The sequence below is a fragment of the Cimex lectularius genome, unplaced genomic scaffold, assembly GCF_000648675.2.
Source record: "Cimex lectularius strain Harlan isolate CLEC.00 unplaced genomic scaffold, Clec_2.1 scaffold53, whole genome shotgun sequence".
In the NCBI taxonomy this organism is placed as follows: domain Eukaryota; kingdom Metazoa; phylum Arthropoda; class Insecta; order Hemiptera; family Cimicidae; genus Cimex; species Cimex lectularius.
The window spans coordinates 458,145-482,329 of NW_019392659.1; the positions used below are offsets into that span (position 1 = coordinate 458,145).

General features: G+C 36.0%; 1 protein-coding gene across 3 annotated transcripts in view; it reads left to right on the plus strand.

The window, feature by feature from the left end:
• LOC106669079 overlaps window positions 1-23,206 on the plus strand; it is a 156,587-nt gene extending 133,381 nt beyond the window's left edge. The window contains exons 9-16 of one of the 3 annotated variants that reach the window (XM_014398341.2): window positions 13,464-13,594; window positions 18,119-18,346; window positions 18,826-18,897; window positions 18,958-19,135; window positions 19,187-19,556; window positions 20,061-20,388; window positions 20,449-20,658; window positions 22,127-23,206. In XM_014398341.2, coding sequence (XP_014253827.1) covers window positions 13,464-13,594; window positions 18,119-18,346; window positions 18,826-18,897; window positions 18,958-19,135; window positions 19,187-19,556; window positions 20,061-20,388; window positions 20,449-20,658; window positions 22,127-22,528 — 1,919 coding nt within the window. In that variant the 3' untranslated portion in view covers window positions 22,529-23,206. Of the gene's footprint in view, window positions 1-13,463; window positions 13,595-18,118; window positions 18,347-18,825; window positions 18,898-18,957; window positions 19,136-19,186; window positions 19,557-20,060; window positions 20,389-20,448; window positions 20,659-22,126 lie in introns of those variants that run through there. The other 2 variants (XM_014398342.2, XM_014398343.2) reach the window with 2 other exon arrangements.
• The last annotated feature ends 979 nt before the right edge of the window (window positions 23,207-24,185 follow it).

Here is a 24,185-nt window from a genome sequence, read left to right on the forward strand (position 1 = left end):
TTCAATCTCAACCAATACCTTACATAAATATTAATTAACTCTAAAAAGTTAATTGGTCAATCGGACGACGAACTATAATGGGTTCTGTTAATATATTCGAGGAAGAAATTAGGAGCTTTTTGTCCAGTTGTGTGTATCATAATTTCTATAGTATGTAAATTATAAACTCCTTGTAAAATAATGTGTTTCAGTATTTAATGTTGGACATTTATGTAACATCAGACGGAACAAACGATTTCTGTTCAGTTTAAGTTACAATTTAACTTTTCCGCTTTTCAAGTATGAAATTCAAGTTGTTTCAGAATTTAAAATCGGGTAGGGTTTAAGTGTAACTCTCCTAAAATCTGGAATTACTCTTTCTAACCCTTAATCCATTTTAATTCCTAGCATCAATCCGAGATAAATGATACGTATTAATCCTCTCCTTCCGGGACGGCTTAATGTAGACGTGGACTGAGGATTGTCTCTTCGAACATCTCTTGTCACTTGCCGGAGGGATTGTAAGAGTAATGTTTAAAATTGGGCATCTCGAAATATAACTGCGCACTGATCAATGAACAGCATGCTTTGTCTTCGTTAAAGGCGACTTGTGTTTGAATAAAATCTGAAATATGACGACTACTTAAATGCGAAGAAATCTGTTTTTTTCCATTTGAAAAGTTGTTTATATTTGGATTTGACTGCGGTGATTTCAAATCTACCATCAGTCGACGCCCCTGAAGATCATCGGTACCAAGGGGGAAGAAGGATGGTCCCGTTTTACGCGATGAAGCGTAATGGGACGTTTTAAAGGAAAACGTTTATCTTCACTAGGGGAATGTTATATGCCCTTTTCATAAAATTGGACGAACCGTTTGAGAATCGAGGTGATGGATGCAAATTAATACCGGCTGTCCCATTGGCCGAGACGGCAAAAAAGGGCAATTGGGCGAATTCTTCAGCTTTCTTGATTAAACCTGCCAAGCGAAGCCATCCGTCCCCAGACTTTAATTACACACCCTTGGGTGATTCGGGCCCACCTTTTCTCTTACTCGGGATTTAATAATCGAAGTGTTATCGACGACTGCCGATTGCGAGGCACTTCAATTTGTGTTCATTTCCATCTTGCGCCCTCATTCTAATCGTTTGACAATGATTATTACTACTCATTTCTACTTAGATCAAAATTATAGAGTTAAATAAGCCTTAAGTTATGTTACTAAAATTATAGACTTAAACCAAATAATATTTTTTACTAACGAGAATTATTGCGGTTTCGTTTCAATTAGAGAAATGTATAACTAACAAAAATGTAACCATATTAAGTTCATTAAATGTAACTCAATTAAAAATTCTTTAGTCAAGTTTGAAATGTATGATAAATAATAGTAAAAGTTTTATTTAGATATGAAGATAATAATATAAATAATTTGTAACATTTTCACTTAAATTACACTACGAACTACATTAACTCCATAAAGCTCGTGTATCTTGATAGTAATAAAAATTTAAAAATTTCCTTCGCAATGCTAAATTCAAATCATTAAAGTTCGTGTCCTATTGACCGAATAACGTTTTTCAATTAATTAATCTTTATATAAGGCATTGGTTGAGATAAAAAGTCAGTGTCACGGGCGGGATTCGAACCCACGACCCTCGTCTAAATATGCCGCTGATCTACCACTTGAGTTATCGTGACTTCGATCCACTCGGACACTAACTTCCCATCTCAACCCCACTTTTGGAATTTTCTCTCAAGTACCTGCAGTGCCTCACAAAAGTAATCGAAAATCGCGCTTTTCTCTTTTTGCTCGTAATTCACTACTTTTTGTAGTCCGCTTGGCCAAATAATATCTTTCAATTAATTAATCTATAATTGGCTCATAATATCGCATTATGGGCAAAATTAAATAGGTAAACAAAATTCTTGCTAGATTAAGAATAGGTCATACGCGGTCGACACATGGTCACTTGCTGGTGGGCCAATCCCCCGCAGGTGTCCCCTATGCAGATAATTGTTGTTTCTCTTATATCTTGTTTTTATTTCTTTATTTTAAGATATTTTTAAAGAAAATTTTAAAATATAGCTAAATAAAAAAAATTTAACTGAGTTAAAATTTTTTTAGTATTTCCTCCTCTTATAATATATACTATATATATTTTATGTTACATATTATATATTATATATATTTAAACTAGGGTCGCTCCTCAGTGTAGTATAAAACAAATTAAAACTTGAAAAACAAAAAAACGTTCCAAAAAATATGTTTGAAAAGCAAACAAATTTGATTGGTTTTAACACCGTCCAAACCCTTAGATACGAATTTTTTAGCAGAGAAAATTAGACTTTTTCTGATGGATTCACAAGGGTCAATTTTTTCCCCGTGAAAAATTAAACTCATCTACATTTTATCAAAATTGAATGTTCAATCAACCCTGGAAAGCGGAATATTACTTCTTTTGGGCTATGACCTCGAAGTTTAGATGTTATTATAATCTATTAGGTATCGTGACTTGATTGACCAAATAAATTCTTTTCAATTAATTGTTCTTTAAGTAAGGTATTGGTTGAGATAAAAAAGTTAGTGTCACGAGCGGGATTCGAACCCACGACCTTTGGCTAAATACGCCGCTGCTCTACCACTTGACCTATCGTGACCTCGATCCACTCGGACATCAACTTCCCATCTCTCGTTATTATAATATTAGAAGTTGGGAACGTAAAAATGAAATATATAAAAAAAATGTTGAAACGTTTGATTTTATATTTTCGATCCTAATTTATAAAGGTGGAGGTTAAGATATTACGTGTAGTACTATTTTTGTAATTATCTAAAAATTTCGAAAGCGAAAAATATTAGAAAAAAATGATAAGTATCGTTTATAGGTGGCTTAAATTAAACGTTAGGCTTTCTTCTTATTAAAAAGATATTTTAACTTACATTGCTATATCACTCTGTCAAAAATTTATTTGGTACCTAGAAATAGCTAATGTTATTTGGACTGATATTGAAATACGTCATTTGTGGAAGAGTAATGTAGATAAGTAGATTAATAAGTTTTTTACAAGAAACACAGTTTCCGAATACAATTTTCCAAGTGTATTAATTTTTTTTTCGGAAATCAAAAAAATCTAGATACGAATGGAACGATTCACTAGAGACTTTAATGATTCTTATAACCAAATAAACTACACATGATTGTTAGAACCTGGCTTTCGCAGAATTAAAACCAGAGATATAAAACAAAAGGCCTCAGGTGGTTTGGTTAATTCTATACTTATTATGACCTCACTTATAATGACACATAAAATATAGGTGTCGTTAGCATACGCTAAAAAAAGAAATATCCACCTTATTAAGAGTTGTAATAAATTTATGTGATTGATATCAGCCTTAATATTTTAATTATATATAAAAAGTTCAGGGATTAAGGCTCTAATGTTGAATTTGTATATAATCCAGGGCCATTATGAATTTTATGTGATACACACAAAAAAATTTTCTTGCCCCACTAATTCCGGATTAGTATATAATATATTATTATATTCCTATTACATTTGCTAATTTTTTTAGTATACGATTTCATATTAAAAACCTTTAACGAATGCTTAAAACGTATCCCAATTGTTTTTTTAAATAACACATTTTTTTAAAACTATATTATTGGAAATGGCATGAGGCTAATTTAATTGAATCCTGGTTGTAATTCTTACGTCCTCAATAAAAGAAACAAATCGCCTGATGTGTAATAATCTTTATATCCATGCTTAACAAAGACAAAAATCCATATTCAAAAATATTCAAATATCAGTTTCTAGGGCTGATTCGAAAGAATGCTATTATGCTAGATATGTTGCTTTACTCTCTTGTCCAGATATTTGGATGTAAGACCGATGTAAGTTACCGGACAATTTAAACAATTGATCTTGTAGATTACGACAGATTTAATTGTCTTTTATATACCGACTTCCTTCCCCACCCCTTCAAAACCAAACATATATAAACATAAAACAGCAAAATCTCACTGGCACTCTCAACACGACACGCAAGGATGGCACAATTACACAGAAGACACACACTTTGAGCTTTGAAGATGATCGCCATAAAAGATCGAAACGTTGGCACGATAAAGAAAATGTTTTTCTAAAACCTACATCACACCCGACCGCATCTCACGATATCTGAATAACTAGGTATATATATAATTTAAAAAATATATATTATTAAAAGGAAATACCAGCGTTGGTAGGAGAAAGAAGCATTCACATGCAAATGCAGAAGAAGTGAATCGAAGAAGGGGGATCTTACGAACACGACGAAGAATAGGTCATATGGTTGACACATGGTCAGGTTCTTTCGGGCCAAAGCCCACGCATGTGTACGATTTGTAGAGAAAGGTTGCTCGATGTATAAAACTTAATTGAAGAGGGTAATTTCTGTTGCTCCATATTAGAGAGAGCGAGTAGGAATGTAGTATAATAAGAGAACAGCACTAGTCTTTACCTCCTGTTCCAACTGGTAGGGAAAGTAGAGCTTTGCTTTTTAAATTTTTTTTGCACATAGTTATCTTGTTTTGTGTTTCCTTTTGGGTCTATTGAGAGAGAATGTGCAGTGATTTAGGGCCTATGTTGGATATTGGATATCACATGAACCCTCAATTGGATTAGTTATATACCAAACGTTGGACCTACCCATGAGGATTCGGCTCTCTGACGGTAAAAGTGCATTATTGATTATTGGGTGCCACTCATTGGCTCCATATAGAAAGCGAGTAGGAATGTGCCAGACATGAGTGAATCTTTGCATCTCTTGGGCTTAGAGGCCCAAAAAACGAAAAGGTTGACATATTGGCCAAATAGGGAGCGAACATAGACTCTATGAGCGCAAAACCCTACTGTGGCCTAGCTGCCTGCCACAAAAGATACATCTTAAAATGGATCCTTAATGAGTCCAAAACCTGGTGGAACAATACCACAGGTATGAGACACGCGAAGAGATTCATAGAAGGACAATCCGCAAAACTTAGTTGTACTACTGACGGGGCACTGCCACTTAAGCTATTACATGCACCGGATAGGAGTACAGACAGAAAAAATACTGTGCTGATACTGCCAGGAAGAGGAGGATACCGCAGAACACGTTTCATGTTTCTGCGAAGGTCTATGTAGGTGCAGGTTCTTGCAACTAGGACAAGAAAAACCACAAGGAAGATCCTACACCAAGGAACCGCTGTCAAAGCTGTGGAGGCTGGTTCATAACCTGAAGCTGGCCAGTGAGTTATAATTAACAGAGGAGCACAATAGATCTAGTTAGGTCGAGGTGCAGTACGCCTTGTGGCCGCCTCTCTTATTCCTATCCCCTTGTATCTCTTGTTCCAATTTTTGGAAAAAATAGGGCTTTTTATGTAGTACTTGATAAATACCTAGTTTTGTGTTTCCTTTTGAATTGGGAGTGGTGTAGTGTAGAAATATGAGTACCCTATAGCCTCTCAATTATATTAATTTTATAGTGAATAGTTTTTCCACCCTAACAAGAGTCTTGTGCAGCATAAAAATTATATTAGGTGTTATAGAGGATTTCAAAGTTTCGTTTAGAACTGATTTCAGCCTACGAGAATCGTTGTATCTTTTACTTTTTTCCCTATTGTAAAGACAAAAGGGTCCATAAAACAAGAAGAGACAATAAATCGCTATCAATTCAATAAAGCGAAAATTGAAGGTTTCAAATGCACCCCTGACGGCCGGATCAGATTCAATGGGGGAGGCCTTCCTCGAGAATGGCAAATGCGGTGTGGTGTCTAAAAGTCCGTAAAATGAAATGGAATCTAATCTCTACGAAAGGCGAAAGGTACTATAAAAGGAGCCATTTATGGGCCCCGGTTGAATGAAGGTAAACTGATATAACGGCGAAGTTACTCGCGTCACTCGAGTCCTTAGAAGGAGGGCAAAAAACCAATTTGCTCCCTCGAGCTGAAACATTTTGTTATTTATTGTTTCTCTTCGTTACGTTTCCTTTCTTCGTTTATAATATAGTAACGGGCTTTTAACATAGTGCAACATGGAGTGTTTACCCTCGAGACATGTTCATAATGCATTCCGACTACCTTTCACGTATAGAAACGTAAAGCTGCTAACTGTTAGCAAGGGTTATTCAACATCTCTAATTCCAGAGGCAAAAATATTGAATTTACAGCGAGGTGTATTCTGAACCTTGTCGGCAATTCAGCAAATGATGATTTTTTAAACAATGAACGAGCTGAATGCTGAAGCCAGAAATGTTCTGGGATTATGTTCCTTTTTTTCTCTCTGGCGAAGTGTTCAATTGCTATGATTTCAGATTAAAAGACGTACTTATCTAAGTTTAAAATCAGTTGGGTCTTCGGATTCGTCTAGAGGGCTTCAGCTCCCGTGCCTCTCTCCGGTCTCGAGCTGACAGTTCTTGGTCTTCAGAAATTTTCCATCGGCCCACTCTACCCTTTCCGTTATGAGCACTTGGGGAAGTTATATTTTGGCGTAGTGGCATCTATTGATTGCCTAGTATGGCATCAGCCTGTTACCCACGGTTTCCATTTATAATATATTTTATGTAGGGGTAATAAACAATTTGTAATAAAGGAAAGAGCGACGTGGTCTCAGGACAGTTGTTTCAGTTAAAAAAAGGTAGCACAGAAATAAAAAAATAAAAAAATAATAATAATCACTTTTTCTTTAATTCCTTTCTTTTGGAAAATTTAGAATAAAAAAAAAATAAAATAAAATCCCTTTTTTTTTTTTTGGTATAATAAAATAATATCGTTCGAAAGGCTAACAATCTTGAACAAGGCCTCTTTGGTAAAGATCAAGAAAAGAAATGAATGTTATGCCGGCAATAACTACAAATGTATTGACATATATAGAAACAAAAGAAAATAAAATAAAAAATACTCTGTGCACAGAGGTTAGTCCTGGAGCGCGCTGAACGGATTCCGGGCTATAATGGTGCAACTCCTTGTCCGCTTCGAAGCGATGTCCCTCCGATGTCCTTCCGCAAAATAGACTGTCAAATCCAGATGATGTCCTCCTTCTCGGTAAAAGAGATCGCCAAAGAAAAAAGGCAAGAACAAGAGGACGATGATAAAGCCACCTTCACTCTTCGCCACGCGTTCCTCGTCTGGCCGGAGCCGCTGCGCATCCGACGAATTCTCCCGCCACGCGCTCCACGTTTGGAGGTGGTTATACATTGTTCGTGTACGCGGCTATCCTAGCAGATGGTTGTCCCTTTATGAGCTTTCGATTAATCACGTCAGGACATAAGGCAAACAGAGAAAAGAGCCAGAATTCATGTTATTAAAACATAAATTAAAATTACTTACATTGTTTTTAATATTTTTGGGATTTGGTTTCTGGTCAGACAGAGAAAGAAGTAGACTCTGTAATCACTTGCCAAGCTTTCGGTGTTTATAAGACCATCATCAGGGACTGAATAATAAATTTTTGGTTTAACTTACAGCATCCTATTTCTCACACTACAGAATGACGAAAAAATCCCGATGACATCGACTACGAGGTCTCGAAGTGCATGGCATGAACTACATAAACTTAACCAACCTCATCAGGTCCCGGGTTCGAATCCAGCGGCCCTGAATTCGAACCCGGGACCTTTACCTTACAATGATGAGCGCCGTGTCAACGCCTAAACCGTTGCAGCCACCGACGCTCCCTGTTTTTAATACTATAATTCTAAATATTTATTTATCATTACATTCAAAGGGTGTTTTGTTTTTAAATATTGTTATATTTACCTATACAAAGTATTGGCGTTGACGTTAAAATGTACACCTTAAAATTAATTTTGAAAACTCTACTGCAAAGTACTCAATTGTTTTTAATTAATTCAAACATTATAAAAGGCGGTAAATTAATCTGTTTAATTAATTAACGGTCCTAAAGAAGATCGTATCAATGGTGGAACGCTGGAATAAGAAGAGAGAATATTTTTAATTTTCTGAAGAAAAAGGATTTCATTATATTTTAGTTAAAAAGCATTTTCTCAAGGAGAGAAATTAATAATATTATTCAGATTACATTTATGATAGTTATCTTCTCGTAGCAAGGATTTGTCAAGTTATTATAAACCAAATCTTGCAAGAATCGTTTACATATTAAAAATGGGTTGTTTCGTCAGTAAATAAAAAATAAAAATAATTTCCAAAATTGATTCTCTGGAATGTTTGGAAAACAATAGTATTTTTTGTTTGTATCAATTGTTTATTGTCTCAAATATTCTGACCCTAATTTTCTTCCTACATACACTCAAGTCGAATGTTAAGTAAGTACTGGCGAACTGTGTGCATTTGAGACAATTTTCCAATTAGCCATACTCATCTGACTAAAATCTAGAAAGAGTCTTATAAAAAATTTTAAATGCGCGTTTTCTAAAAATATCTTGGACTTTGAAGAGGGGGTTTCTCTTACAAATACAAATTGTTACCCCACCGAGTTCCAAGGGGGTAATATTTCACCCTCAGGGGAACTAATTTTCATTAACCACCCCTCGCCGTTACACCCCAGCTGCGATAGCTCGAAGCCACGCCCGGGTGTGAAATAGTATTTAAATATGACTTATTTAATGAGGCATGATGTAAATCTACTAACTTGTCCTGGCGATAATTCACGACCTTTCTTTGTGTCGGCGGTTTTGGCGGATCATGCAAGGGCTGGTCTATCACTGCCATATTTTAACAGACAGACCTATATGATTTAGCGGTTACCGATTTTTTTAAAACTTTTCGCCTTTTTCTCACTTTCAGCATGAGGCTTGTGTGATTGTTTAATTGTTCTCTTTGGCCTTTATGATCGTCCGTCCTTGTCCTTTTTTAATAACATAATATTTTCAATATGTCTATGGAATATTTTTAATTTGTGTGCTCGTGAGTTTTTTTAGCGTTAAATTTGTTGTGGTGCATATATTTCCAAGTTCACAAATATGTTAATTTTTTGTCCTTATGTGTACGTCGTTTGATCTGTAATAATCTCAATATGTCGGGTTTATTGACTGTCACTTAATGATTATTTGGGGGTCGTGAGATGCGGTCAGGTATGATGTAGGTTTTAGAAAAACATTTTCTTTATCGTGCCAACGTTTCGATCTTCATTGAGATCATCATCAGAGCTCAGAGTGTTTGTTTTCCGTGTAGATGTGTCATTCTTGTCTGACGTGTTGAGAGTCCTCTCAACACTTTTACTCCCAACACGACACAGATGAATGATGACACATATACACGGAATTAAAACAATGTTTACAAATCCCAGGCCCTGAAGATGATCTCAATAAAGATCGAAACGTTGGCTCGATAAAGAAAATATTTTTCTAAAACCTACGGCACACAAGACGGCATCTCACGACCTCCAAATAATAATCTCAATTAATTAATCTGTACTTAAGGTATTGGTTGGGATAAAAAGTCAGTGTCACAAGAGGGATTCGAACCCACGAACTTCGGCTAAATACGCTCTGCTATACCACTCGAGCTATCGTGACTTCGATCCACTCGGACACTAACTTCCCATCTGAACCCGCCTTTTGAATTTTCCCTCCTTTTTGCCATTTTTCAAATGTCGTGTAATCTATTTGATTCTCGGCGACAAATTAAATGGCCACGGAGAGCTTTAGTGAAGATAAACTCCATTTAACTTATTAAATTCACTATTTTTCATGGTCCGCTTGACCAAATAATATCTTTCAATTAAGGAATCTGTATTTAAGGTATTGGTAGAGAAGGTGAGGTTGAGATGGGAAGTAAGTGTCCGAGTGGATCTAAGTAACGATAGCTCAAGTGGTAGAGCAGCGGCATATCTAGCCGAAGGTCGTGGATTCGAATCCCGCTCGTGACGCTTAATTTTTTATCTCAACCAATACCTTAAATACCGATTAATTAATCGAAAGATAATATTTGGTCAAGCGGACCACGAAAACTAGTGAATTTAATAATTTCCATCTGCTATCGTTAAGGTTTGGTGATGATTTTCTGTGAGAAAAATTGCATAGTTTGAGTTTCCGTCAATGTCCGACAACGGTATTATATTTTTTTGGATCTGTATGTTATTTTTTGTTCTTCCTGCTCGATTTACTTGTCTCTTTGCATATTATGTGTATATCCTATCATTTCAAGCGGGTTAATTTTATAACTGCTTTGTATTAGTAGTTTTCTAGTTTAGTTTTTTTGTTTGTGTATCGTACCCGTAACAGAGAAATTTCACATGTGTCAGGACAAAAGTGACATCCTTGAAAGATCTAACAACAAATAGAACAAGAAATACGTCAGCGATATAAAAGCCGCGATAAATTTCGAGGCTTTTTGCGCAAATTGCGAAACGGAGGATTCTGAGTGGATTTAGGTTTCCGTTGGAAATGTTGCCCTCTATTAGCAGTGAGAAACGTACATGCGACCCAAATTCCACCGTGTCCAGATGGGCTGTGGAGTGGGCCTTCTGGACAATAATTTCACGTGGAGTGGCCACTGTGCCAACCACACCCGGACTTGTGTCTCTTGGGCCGGTTGTTAATCATCAACACAGATTAGCAGACTCGCGCGATAATGTCCAGGATATTTAAGTAGGAAACCGTTAAAATCCATCGGCATTGCCCTAAAGTTTAAACTCTATGGTTAATCCGACTTAGCAAAATGGATCCGTGCTCGTTAGCCTGTTTGGCGACCAGATAATTGAGTTATTAGGTAAAGCTAAACACAAAATATATTTGTAAATTTACATAGAAAATTGATCTCGGTAGTATTCAAGTTTTTATGGAAGATAACAGGATTTGCTATTTTCGCTGCTTTGAGCATGTTTATTTTAAGTAAATATTTGCTAAGAGCGTGCTCGAAGAGTTATTTTCGTCAAACTTCTTCTTTTACAAGATTTTATGATATTTTTTTCTTTATTTAAGTATACATTTTTTATTACATTTATTTGATATTAAAACTACAAATGTTTTGTGTGGTGTTTAGCGACCGTTAGTTAATGATTATTTGGTGGTCGTGATATGCGGTCTGGTGTAGGTTTTAGAAAAACATTTTCTTTTTCGTGCCAACGTTTCGATCTTTATTGAAATCGATCATCTTCAGTGTGCAAGTGTTTGTTTTCTGTGTAGATGTGTCATTCTTCCAAAAGTCCGAAAGAGAGACACTTTCAACTCTGAAAATGATCTCAATAAAGATCGAAACGTCGGCACGATAAAGAAAATATTTTTCTAATACAAAGTTATAAAATCAACCCTCTTGAAATGATAGCATATTCACATAACATGCAAAGAGACAAGTACATCGACCAGGAAGAACGAAAAATAACAAATAGACATAAACAACATAACATGGTTATCGGTTAAAGGTTATTGACGAAAAATCAAACTACGCAACTCTTCTAACAGAAAATCATCACTAAACCTTAACAATACAAGATTGATGTTTATTAAATTCATTAGTTTTCGTGGTCCGCTTGACCAAATAATATCTTTCAATTAATTAATAGGTATTTAAGGTATTGGTTGAGATAAAAAAGTCAGCGTAGAGCGGGATTCGTACCCACGACCTTCGGCTAAATACGCCGCTGCTCTACCACTTGAGCTATCGTGACTTCGATTCACTCGGACACTAACTTCCCATCACAACCTCACCACCTCAACCAATACCGTAAATACAGATTAATTAATTGAAAGATGTTATTTGGTCAAGCGGACCACGAAATTTAGTGAATTTAATAAGTTAAGTGAAGTATATCGTCACTAAAGCTTTCCGTGGTCATTTCATTTGTCGCCGAGAATCAAATAGATTACACGAAAAATGGCAAAAAGGAGGGAAAATTCGAAAGGTGAGGTTGAGATGGAAAGTTGTTGTCCCAGTGAATCGAAGTCACGATATCTCAAGTGGTAAAGCAGAGCGTATTTAGCCGAAGGTCGTGGGTTCGAATCTCTCTTGTGACACTGACATTTTCATCCCAATCAATACCTTAAGTACAGATTAATTAATTGAGATAATTATTTGGAGGTCGTGAGATGCGATCTTGTGTGATGTAGGTTTTAGAAAAACATTTTCTGTATCGGGCCAACGTTTCGATCTTTATTGAGATCATCTTCAGAGCCTGGGATTTGTAACATTGTTTAAATTAAACAAATAATGTTGGATGTAGGAAAAAAATGAATTTATACAATTCTACAAAAATTATGAAAAAAAAAATCAATTTATTCAATGCTAGAAAATGTTAGAACTCAACTGAAGTATTTGTAATCACTCAAAGTGTTTGTTTTCCGTGTATATGTGTCATCATTCATGTGTGTCGTATTGGGAGTAAAAGTGTTGAGAGGACACGTCAGACAAGAATGACACATCTACACGGAAAACAGACACTTTGAGCCCTGATGATGATCTCAATAAAGATCGAAACGTTGGCACGATCTGCAAATAATTACAAATATTGTACTGAGTAAATATGTATGTTGAATTTGTCATTTGAGTGTCTTGCATGAGAGATTGCCCAGTGGCCTTTCCACTTAAATTTTTTCAATCTTCACTCAATGAGAAGTTCTCGGGAAGACTTTTATTTCAATCGTCTTGGAGGATTTCAAGGTAGGGTTGGAAGTGATAAATACCGTACTAAAGATTACTGTATGTGTTCAGTGGTTGATGAAATGTTTTATAGCGGGTTTCGATGAGTTTATGTACAAACGAGATGTGTAGGTCGTTATGAATATGTAATTTGAAACATAAAAAGAAGCATTTATAATTTAACGGATAATTTTAGATTGGAATGATTGGAAACGTTGGGAATTGGAATCTTTGGTGGAGCCCCACGCTTCTCACCCGTACGCCCACAGAGGTCTAATGATTGTCGTGGGTCAAGTAGTATTTTTAATAATTTATAACGTCGGTTTGTCTGCTGTCTTTTCAGTCATGTGTGGGGATGGCAAAGTCGTTTAACCATGACAAGTCCAAGATAACTCACAATGTCAGTGGTAGGCAATGGGATTTCATTTATACTCACTGCAGGACAGATATTTTTACGTGAGGTAAAATTTATCAGTTCGCTTTTCGTTAGGTTTATCTTCATTCTGTCCTTTGTGAAACATACTTTTAATTCATTTAGGTGTTGTTGTGAGTGGTGAGTGTTAATTGAGGGGTCCGAATTACGTGTAAGAGTCGCCGTATTATCAGCGAATGTGTGTGTTGAAATGTTAACATGTCTAGGAATATCTGCAGTGTATATTGAAAATAGAAATGGGCTAAGTATGCTTCCCTGAGGAACACCCGCTTTAATGCTTATATAAATGAGAATTCAGCTCCCTAATGGACTCGGCAAAATAGACCCCAATTGTAGGTCGGGTCATAAGTCAATGAAATTAGAGCACAAAAAACTTCCTCTATGCTAGATGAAATATAGCTATATATAAAGTATAAATTTAAATAACGTTTGTACAACTATTAACGTAAAAGATGTTTATTCTTTACAGATTGGGAAACGGGAGGCTGGGGACAATGGAGCCCATGGACCCAGTGCACTTCAACCTGCAGCAGCGGGACTAGGAATCGTTATAGATTTTGCGATTCTCCTCCGCCCAGATACGGTGCCAAATTTTGCGAGGTACAGTATTTCTGTTAAGTTTAATTATTTTATTTGTAAAGCTAAAACTTAACTTTAACTGTGATAACTCAATTTCCAACTATCAATTTGTATTCCGTTCTCACCATACTACTAAGTAGTGCTTCAGAGTAATCGACACGATAACCTCGGCTCTAGAAGACAAACAGTATTTCCCAACCGTATTTTGGTTAAGAGCGGAAGCATTCGGCCGAGTGTGGCATCCCGCTCTCTTTTATAATTTGAAAGGTAACCTCCCTTAGAACCATTATCTCTTTATGGAGTCCTTCCTATCGGATCGGCACCGATTTGCACCCATTACGCCAATAAAAGATGGCATTACACGAGAAAGTATCTTAGGTCCAATTCATCTAAACTACTGACATATCTACACATTCCAACCCACAACGCACAAGCTATGCGGAAACGAGCAAAACACCCATCAGACCGATTTGGACTTTCGCGGTCGAACTGCTCCCTTCTACACCACTAACCGAATGAATTCCATTCGTGAAGGATCTGATCCCAACACGTTTCCTCAATTTCCACCTTCGACGTCGTTACCCACCAGCACAGACTTCACCTTCAACATCCCACCTGGCTTTGTGACCAACCTTAACCCTCCTAATTAAATAAAATTTTCTTTTTTATCTATTCCTGTGTTGTTTGTCTCAATCTAACATAATCGGCCATCCCTATAATAGTTTATTATTATTATTTTCTAATATAAAATAAACAGCTAAATACAAGTGATGGAAGGGGATAGAAAAAGGTTGACCCAGTATCTAAAAATCTGTGTGAATTTTATGGCTTTTACAAAATTATATCAAAATTAAATTAAACTAATTACTTTTTTATCATATATTTGATATTATTAATAATTTATGAAGAAAATTATGTAGCACTAAAAAACGCAATTAAGCTTTAACTGATTGGAATTATTTGCTAAATTTAATGCTACCAATAAAGGTTTAATGAGGGTTTGTTACTCAGTAATTTAATCTAAAAAGGTTTAAGATTTCTTCTAATCGCATCGCAAAGGGATCTGTCATAACACACACACACACACACACACACACACACACACACACACACACACACACACACACACACACACACACACACACACACCCACACCCACACACACACACACACACACACACACACACACACACACACACACACACACACACACACACACACACAAACAAACACCCACACATGCGATTGTCCGTTTTAAATGTCACAAACAAATTAGAAAAACAAAGCCGTTTCCATTTGCGTTTGAGTTTCAAGGAGATCGTTTACAACGTGTTTGCAAAAAGGGTGTTCCGTTTATTCGGGCCAATTATAGTGGATGTGATTTTCACGCTTAGCTTGTACGAATGTGAAGAACTTTCGTTTCAACAATGTAACGCCTGAACGCCCTCTTTAAACAGTATAAATGTCGAGAAATTAATTAAAAATTGGATTCTCTAGTTATTTGCCTTATGCTGTCATACTTTCGATTAATAACTTAAAAACCTTTTACTACAGAATCGAGAAACCAATAAACAGTCGTAATAAAACTGAAAAACTGGAATAACATGAGTATTAATAATCTTTTCTTCCTTCTTCGAGTTTATTAGTGACCGATATTTCACTTTTTTCCATCGCAACCTAAAAAAATCTATTGTTGGATAGGCCCATCTTTATTTCCAAACTCAGAAAACTGCATTAAGCGGAGAATACCCTTACCCGATGCAACGCTATGCGACGCTACTTTGATGCTACCCGACGCCTTGTCACGTTTTGGTGGGGTGTGCATATCTATGCGACGTTAAGCGCACGCCACGTAGTCACACAGCGTGTATCACAAATCAGTATCACAATCTCAACGCCTCTTTTGTTCTTAATGCATTATTTTGAGCAAAACCATGTAATAAATTGGTAGTTAAAGTTTATGAGCACAACCATGAAATAAATTGATAACTTTATTTAAATGTTTTAAGTAAAGTTATTCCGGTGTTTTGATAAAATTGTATTCCTAACCATCATAATTAAATAATTTTTATAAAAAATAATGAATTTTTGCTCTCGTTTAATTTGGTTTATATTAAAATAAGAATGTTGTAATTGATATAACGAGAAAATGACATATACTTAGTTTGAAATAAACTTAAAAAAATATGAGTGTCTTGTTCTGGCGCTACTCGAGGAAAATGGTGTAATTGTATGCGCAAAAGCTTTAATAAATTGGTAGTTAAATTTTATGAGCACAACCATGTAATAAATTGTTTGTAAAACTTAATTGTTTTAAATAAAGTTATTCCGGTGTTTTGATAAATTTTCTTCCTTACCATCACGATTAAATAATTTTTATAAAAACTTATGAATTTTGGATCTCGTTTAATTTGGTTGTCATTAAAATTAGAATATTGTAATGAATACGATAAAATTACATATACATAGTTTGAAATAAACTTAAAAATATATGAGTGTCCTGTTCTGGCGCTACTCGACGAAAATGGTGTAGTTTTGTGAGCAAAACTATGAAATAAATTGTTAGTTAAATTTTATAAGCAAAACTGTGTAATAAATTGTTAATTAAATTCATTATATCAAAAAACTGTATACCTGTGTTTTGATAAATTTTCTCCTCAACCATTAAAATTAATTTAAAAAAAACTAATGAATTTTTGATTTGATTGTCGTAATTAGTATAACGTAAATAATACAGGTAGTTTGAATAAAAAATAAAAAATAAATAAAAAGAAAAATAGTAAATTTTTAGTTAAATTCACTATATCAAAAAATGGCATTCCGGTGTTTTGATCTATTTTTTTACCAAACCATTAAATTTAATTTTTTATTAATGAATTTTTGATCTCGGTTAAATTGGTTTATATTAAAATAAGTTTGTTGTAATTAATATAACAACAATAATACATGTAGTTTAAATAAAAATATAAGTGTCCGGTTCTTTTGTCTTCGACTGGACTCTGGATGCTACCCGGCGAAAATCTGGGCAGTGGGGATCGCAGAGCGTAGAGTAGGGTAGCGTTGCGTAGCATGGGCAGTTGTGCATGGGGGTAATACAATTTGCTACGGGTATCATCGGGTAGCGTCGCATACCGTTGTATCGCATCCCCGCTTTACCAGTTCATTGAAGAAATTTCACATCCCTTAAGTAGTTAAGCATTTTTTGAGGGTTTCTTTCATTTCTTTAGACGTTAGAATCGCCTTTCCGACAAAAGATGTAGTGTTTCCAGGCTAATTTCTGTCTTAGTTTTGAAATTTTTTAAGAAGTAATCGAATGGACAATGGCAATATAAAGACCTGTTATTTTCTTTAACATTTGTCCAGTGCATTATCCCGCGTTTCCTGTCTGTGGTGATTCCAATGCAAAGCAACCCCTGTGCGGTTACAGAATAGCTAAACCACGTGGTCATGTCTACAAATTGTCCTCTCTGCCCAACATTTCTATATCTCCCCCTGATTCTACATATTGGTCTACTAACGAACGCCCAGATCTTATAGGCTTTCACGAATAAGACAATCGGCTAATTGGCGAATATAAATTAAAACGATTCTCGACCCAATTCGACCCAATTGTGTCCACAATTTTCAATATTCCACATACATAATACATCAGGAGAGGTCGGATGCCTTTCTACGCCATGATGAAAAAGCACAGTTTTAATAAAAGTAAAACACTGTCATGACTGAGCGTGAATATTCATGGAAGATAGATAGAAGCTTTTTAATAAACTTGTCAATTAGTCGTACACGAGAAGGGATAAAAGAAGGGTCGGGGAATTTCACCCTTTTTAACTAATTTTAGCCAAATTGACGGCCTACTAATGAACAAGGACTTATTTGGCTCTCAAGTATATCGGTTTTATTCACGATTTAGTGAGATATTCCCTGTTCATTTTTTAAAATTATATTTCATGTGATCTACGATGTTACAATTACTTACATTCAATACAATTAGCCCCTACCTTGATTATTTGCTCATGTATGTGAAATGAAACTATGAAAAAAATGTGGTTTCCCAAAATAATTCATTCCTGACCGCTCCTCGTTATTTCAACAAGTTATTGAAAAATCGGTCGCTAAATAGCGCACAACATTAAAACAGCGTTACACCATAAGACATACATTATATTCAAATTATTCGTAACAAAATGCCACAGTTTTTGTGAGAATGTCAAAAACCTAGAGAAATTATTAACATCTAAAGATTCAGTACAAACTAAATCAAATAACAATATTTAGGAGATAGAAAAGTCAAATATTTTTTTTACTATTTTAAATTATATGTGGTGATTAGTGATCATTAGTCGATGATTATTCGGAAATCGTGAGATGCGATCTGATGTGACGTAGGTTTCAGAAAAACATTTTCTTTATCGTGCCAACGTTTCGATCTTTACTGAGACCATCTTCAGGGCCTGGAATTTATAAACATTGTTTAACTTTTACAACTACATGGAGTTAAATAAGATATTACATATATATGTATAATTTTATTTATTTTTACAGGGCCATGCTCTGGAGACGGAGAATTGCGGTGTTGCGGGAGCTTGGAACTGCAGGTACTACCCAGACACGGGAAGCGGCGATGTCCCTGCAGACAGACCAGAGGTGAAGGCCGAGATCGGCCCCGGTTGCAGGTGCGGCTGCATCGTTCACCTCGGAACTGGAAAAACGCGTCGCCTCATCGCGGCATCGTCGCATTCCTGTCCGGGCAGGACGTTCTGGCTGATCCAGGTGATTTGACAGTGTGTCAGATGCATACCCGATTCTTAATGGCCTTTACTCCGATTGACATTGTCTGGCATGATTGAGGACCAGCGCTTTGTTCTATCGGCGTGACAGAAACAGACCGTATTCCGGCTTATTCGATTTATGAGAAATATTACGTACATCAAGAAAAGATGCTTTAAAACATTTAATTTTTAAACTTTTAAATGCATATATGAAATGCAGATTGTCCTTAATTGCTGGCATCTTGGATGATATAATATTAAAGAATTTTCAACAATGAATGAAGGAAGAACAGGGAGGCGGCGGCAAACTATTTTTTCTTGACTTCAAGAAATATATGTTTTCATTGTGTACAATTTTTCTGTAATTTAAGACCAACTAATTTTTTATTCCTATTAATCTACCTACTATTGTTTTTGTTTCCTCACCTACAAAATTTATTTGCTGAAGACATAAAACTTCAACTGATGTACGTGTTGCAGACTGAAAGAAACAGAAGTGTCCGCCTCAGCATGGAGCAGTTCAGGCTTCCTTGTTTTTCCCAGTCATTGAAGGTTTGTACAGGCTTTCTTGCATAAAAACAAGCATTTTAATATTATTTGAATAAATTATAGATACGTGATGGAGACAGTTCTTCTGCTAAACTCCTTGGCAAGTTGTCAGGGACTCCACTGGAGGTGCGAGAGATCGTCAGTTCTTCCTCTTCACTTCTTATAGAATTTAACGCAGGAGACGACATCACGAGCGGTGACGAGTGCAGCGGAGGATTTCTCGCACATGCATCACAAATTGGTAAATTACATCAGTTCAGCCGATTTTGACAAAAGTTAACGTGTTTCTTAGACCGCAGGGAGACGAATTTCACAAGCCCTGTTGTGGCGGAGACTGTGAGCGGCGAACTTTGGACGAGCAGCGGTCTCGTGAACGCAGGGCTGGCGCTCACTCTGCTGATGGCAGTGGTAGCATCGGCGTGTCTAGGAGTGCAGTACATCTACCGATACCACAAATACCAGTTGGCATCGGCAGCTGATGACATGGAGTCTTTCGATAACAATTCGTGCGGGAGTTTAGCGGTCGGAAGGAGTCGGGCGACGTCTAGCTCCACCCTACTCTCAGATGTCATATCCCTGCAACGATTCAGAGGTCATAAACATTTTCGGCTGTCTGAGGAAAACACCGAGTTACTGGAGAAAAATGCTTCCGGTGAAACCAGGTAATATTTAAAAATAAAATAATTGATAATTTGGATTTGTAGGATACATTCGTCGAAAATTTGGAAAAAGAACTGAGTGTTTTTTCCTTCTTTCAAACTGCCTTATCCCTGATCATAAGTTTGACGTGCCATATGAAGCCAATAAATGTGGTTCTTATCCTATATAATTCTAAGCCCAGACAGCTTTAGTTTTGTAGGTCTTAACTTCCCACTACCCCTGGATCTCGTGTATGAGGGGTCAAACCACTTCACAATATGTTTTCCAGATTATTATCACATAAAATTCTATTATTTATTTTGGGATTTGAACCCAGAACTTTTAGTCCGGCAAATACGAGTGGGACACCTTAAAATTCAGTCACTGAACCCCCCCCCCATAGACCAATTAAAGAATGACTGAAAATTTTTTCTCACATTTCACGACATCTTGACAATAAATTTTATAGCGTTACACTTGAGTTATAAATAAGTGATAAATAATTAGTTAATGTGTTAACTTTGAAGGGTGGACGAGTCTGAAGAAACGGAGGAAGTCAAACATCAAACAACTGAGATGACTACGAGGTTGAGCGAGGAGAAAAGACCTACGAGTCTAGAAGTTCCTAAGACTCCTCAGTTGCCTAGGAGACAAATTAGACTGCTCAAGAACAGAAAGTTTATGTCGCCAGTGAGCCCGGTCGCTGAAGGCCCTGAAGACGAAGACGGCGACAAAATGGAAATCGAGGCTGCATCCCCTCGGGTGTTCCGGAAAGAAAGGAACGATTCAAGACCAAGTGCCAGTTCAAGCCAGTCGTCTACCCTTACCAACGTAAGCACTTTCTCGTTCAGCAAGGTACTTCAGATCAATTTCCAAATTATTATTATATTTCATGTTGATAACAATATTTTCTAGGGCTCAACTCCTTCAGTGGTTGGAGCGAGTTCTAAAGAAACAAAAGAAAAAAGGAACAGGGAAAGGGTTCTCGCCGGGTCAGAGTTTAGCCTCAACGGACCGGATCTAGAAATGGACTATTATGACTATAACGTGCAGAACGCAGTACCAGGTTCATACTTGGCGATGGATCCAGCTTTCTGCCTGTGGATACCGCCTTTTGCTCCTGGAGTAAGTTTCACAGTACATGATGATCAATCCACCTAAGCAATCTAATTTACCTTCTTTTCCCCAAAGGACTTTCTTTGGATGAAGGCTTGTCTGCATGTCATTGTTTCCAAATTTAAGTTACATTTCCTGTACTTACTCTCTTATATATATTCACTTTCTCTCAATCCTGCTCATTCTCAATTCCTCCCGCTTTCTATATCTCCTATTTTCTCTGTCAAACTCACTCTCACGCTCATTCACACTCACCTTCCCTCTTTCTCTTTATTATACTCACTATCTCTCTCTCGGCTCAATACGCCGCTGTTCTAACCACTATAGATACAGTCACGATTGCTCAAGTGATTAGAACAGCGGCGTATCTAGCCGAAGGTTGTGGGTTCGAATCCCCCTCATATCACTGACTTTTTTATCTCAATCAATACCTTACATAAAAATTAATTAGTTAAAAGACGTTATTAGGTCAATCGGACCACGAGTTATAATGGATTTAATAATTTTTATTTCAAAATTCTGTACATAAAATGTATACTATTTAAAGAATACAAAAAATAAATTCCCTATCGCATATGGTATTTCTGGTAGGAAAATCTCTCCACTTTCTCTCTCTCTCTCTTTCTCTCTCTCTCTCATTCTCTTTCTTTTTCTCTCTTTCTATCTATCTCTCTCTCTATCTCTCTCTCCCCTCGTCTCTCTTTCTCTCTCATAACACTTCTCTCACTGCCTCAATTTCTAACAAATTGTCTCTCTCAGTCTCTCTCTCTCTCTCTCTACCTATTTCTCTCTCTCTCCCTCCCTCTATCTATCTTTTTTATTCTCTCTCTAACTCTTTCACTCTCTTCCTTCCTCTCTCTCTCCTTCTCTCTCCACCTACTTCTCTCACTCCCTCAATTTCTAACAAATTGTCTCTCTCAGTCTCTCTCTCTCTCTCTCTACCTATTTCTCGCTCTCTCCCTCCCTCTATCTATCTTTTTTATTCTCTCTCTAACTCTTTCTCTTCCTTCCTTTCTCTCTCTCTCCCTCCCTCTATCTATCTTTTTCATTCTCTGTCTAACTCTTTCTCTCTCTTCCTTCCCCTCTCTCTCCTTCTCTCTCCACCTACTTCTCTCACTCCCTCACTTTCTCTCCGTCTATTTCCACCTGTTTCTATTCCCTTCTTATCTCTCTTACTCTGTCATTACTTATCTCTCTCACTCCTTTACCCTTTTTCCCACTCTTTTTATTGTCTTTTGTATCTCTCTCTCACCCTCTCTTTCTCTCCTCCATCTTTCTATTGCCTTTTGTACCTCTCGCACTCCTTCTCTTTTTTTCTCTCTCTCTCCTCCTCTCTCTTTCTATCAATTTATCTCTGTATCTATATATCTATCTACCTATCTGTTACCTACCTATCTATCACCTTCCTCAATCTGAAAAAGAAAAGAATCTCTCCATTAAAATAATTAAATGGATAATTATTTTATTTTTTCATTAGGTTTGGGATGAGACTGAATTCAAGGGAAGCAATGAAGATCTTTCTAAATCAACAGACAGCATTTTCAAAGAAGGCATTGTGAGGTCTGTTTCCAATAGGGCGTTATCAACCGGAGTCTTGTACAGCACAGAAGATGACAGCGCCGCCAACCTGGTCGAGAAAAGTGGCTCGGGGTCTCCAGTTAAAGTGCACCAATATCCTAAAAAGGAAAAAGAGACTCGTGTGGAAAAATCCCCCGGAAGCGGAGATTACTACAACATTCTCGAGAACGAAGATGGGATCAAGTTTGCGGACGATGAAGAAGAAGAATCGGAAAAAAAGGAAGAAGACAAAACACAAGAGTGGAACAAATCTACAGTAATCGTCCAAGTACATTCTCGTAACGCATATTTCAACAAATAATCACTTTTTAGCCATATCAACAAGCAAGGCGAAACCATACAAACAATAATTAAAGACTCCTAAATATATCTCGACTCGTTTATCAAGAAATCGCTCTACGATTTTTAAGTGTTCTAGTTTTAAGTCTCTTGAATGTCAGCATTTGTATAAATTGCTTAGCTGTTTGTTTTGTAAGAGGGGTAGTTCGGTGACACAACCAACCGTGCATGTAACACAGTGACTTTTTTGAATTTTGGAAGTGTGTTAAACACTTTTTCAGCAGTTAGCTTCTAGACTAGACTCGGCGTTCTATATTCACGCCTGTACATATTGTATAAGAATTTTTAATGTTTGAGTGACAAAAGACTCTGTGCCTGTTTTGAAATGTACAAGATATATATTTGAATAACATTATTTAGGACCAATTATTATTATCTAGTCAGTTGAAAATAAGAAATGTCAATGAATAGGACGTTCCATTTTATATTTTATCCAAAAGCTGATTGTACTTAAGAATGAATGGTATAGAAATAGTTCCTTTATTGTCTTCCATTTTATTTGAGAGAAAATCAGCTGTTTTGATGTTTAGTTGACATTTAATTATTTAATGTAGGTATAAAATATTGACATGAGTTTGTAACTGGACAAAAAATATTTAAAATCATTTACAAAATATTTTGACCATTGTGAAAACATAATAAGAATAATTAATAAATATATCTTATCAATTTAAATACATAATAATAAACTTTGTTTAAATTCAGTTTTTCAATGGTATATTTGATTAGTAATAATGTGTTTTAGAGACTGATTTTGATATTTGATAGTTACCCTGCTTGGCTAAAATCACAGCGCATACCACAGAGCACGTGTGATTCTAGCTGTGATCCTTGTTTTTAACTTTGAGCGATTGACGTACCCGGTATATACTAGTCATTTCTGCCTGTGAATGGATTTGTGCAATATGCAAATTGATTTTATGTAGTTTTAATCATGCATTTTTTTCAGAAAAGAATTTGTGAAGACGTCATGTTTAAGACTGTTTTTAAATTGTACACTTATTTTTTACTTATCGTGAAACATATCTTTGTATGTAAGATGTCCCCATATTTTAGATACAAAAGAGTAAAAGTTTTTTCGATACTTGCGGTTTCTTTTGGCAGTTTTTTTTTCTTTTTTAACGAACAATGAGAATTATACATAGTTTAGATAAAACCGTGTAATCAAGTGATAAATGGTTATTAAAATATTTCCTACATGTTGTTTTTATGTAAATCTGTGTCTGGTTTCTCTATTTGTACATGTTCAGTGTTGAAAAAAATAATTAAGGAAGCACAGTATGTGTAAATACATATTTTAATAAATGATAAAGTCGAATTTTTTACCCCACCCCCTCAAATATATTAACGTATATTTTTAATTCAATTTGTCACTTACAAAAGAAATTTCCTAGTATTAAAACTTCTTCTCTGGGTTGCTACTAGGGAAATCCTGTTACTTTCAAAGTTCAAAAAATTCTTCTTGTTTCAATAAAATTCAATCGTTTGCCTAGTTTTGCGACTGGGAATTGGTACAAGAATTTAATTGTTGATTATTAGAAGAAATTTTTACTTAATTAATTGTGTATAAATTATCTTGTTCTGTGTTCACCCGATTATTTTATTGGTTTTCTTTTTCT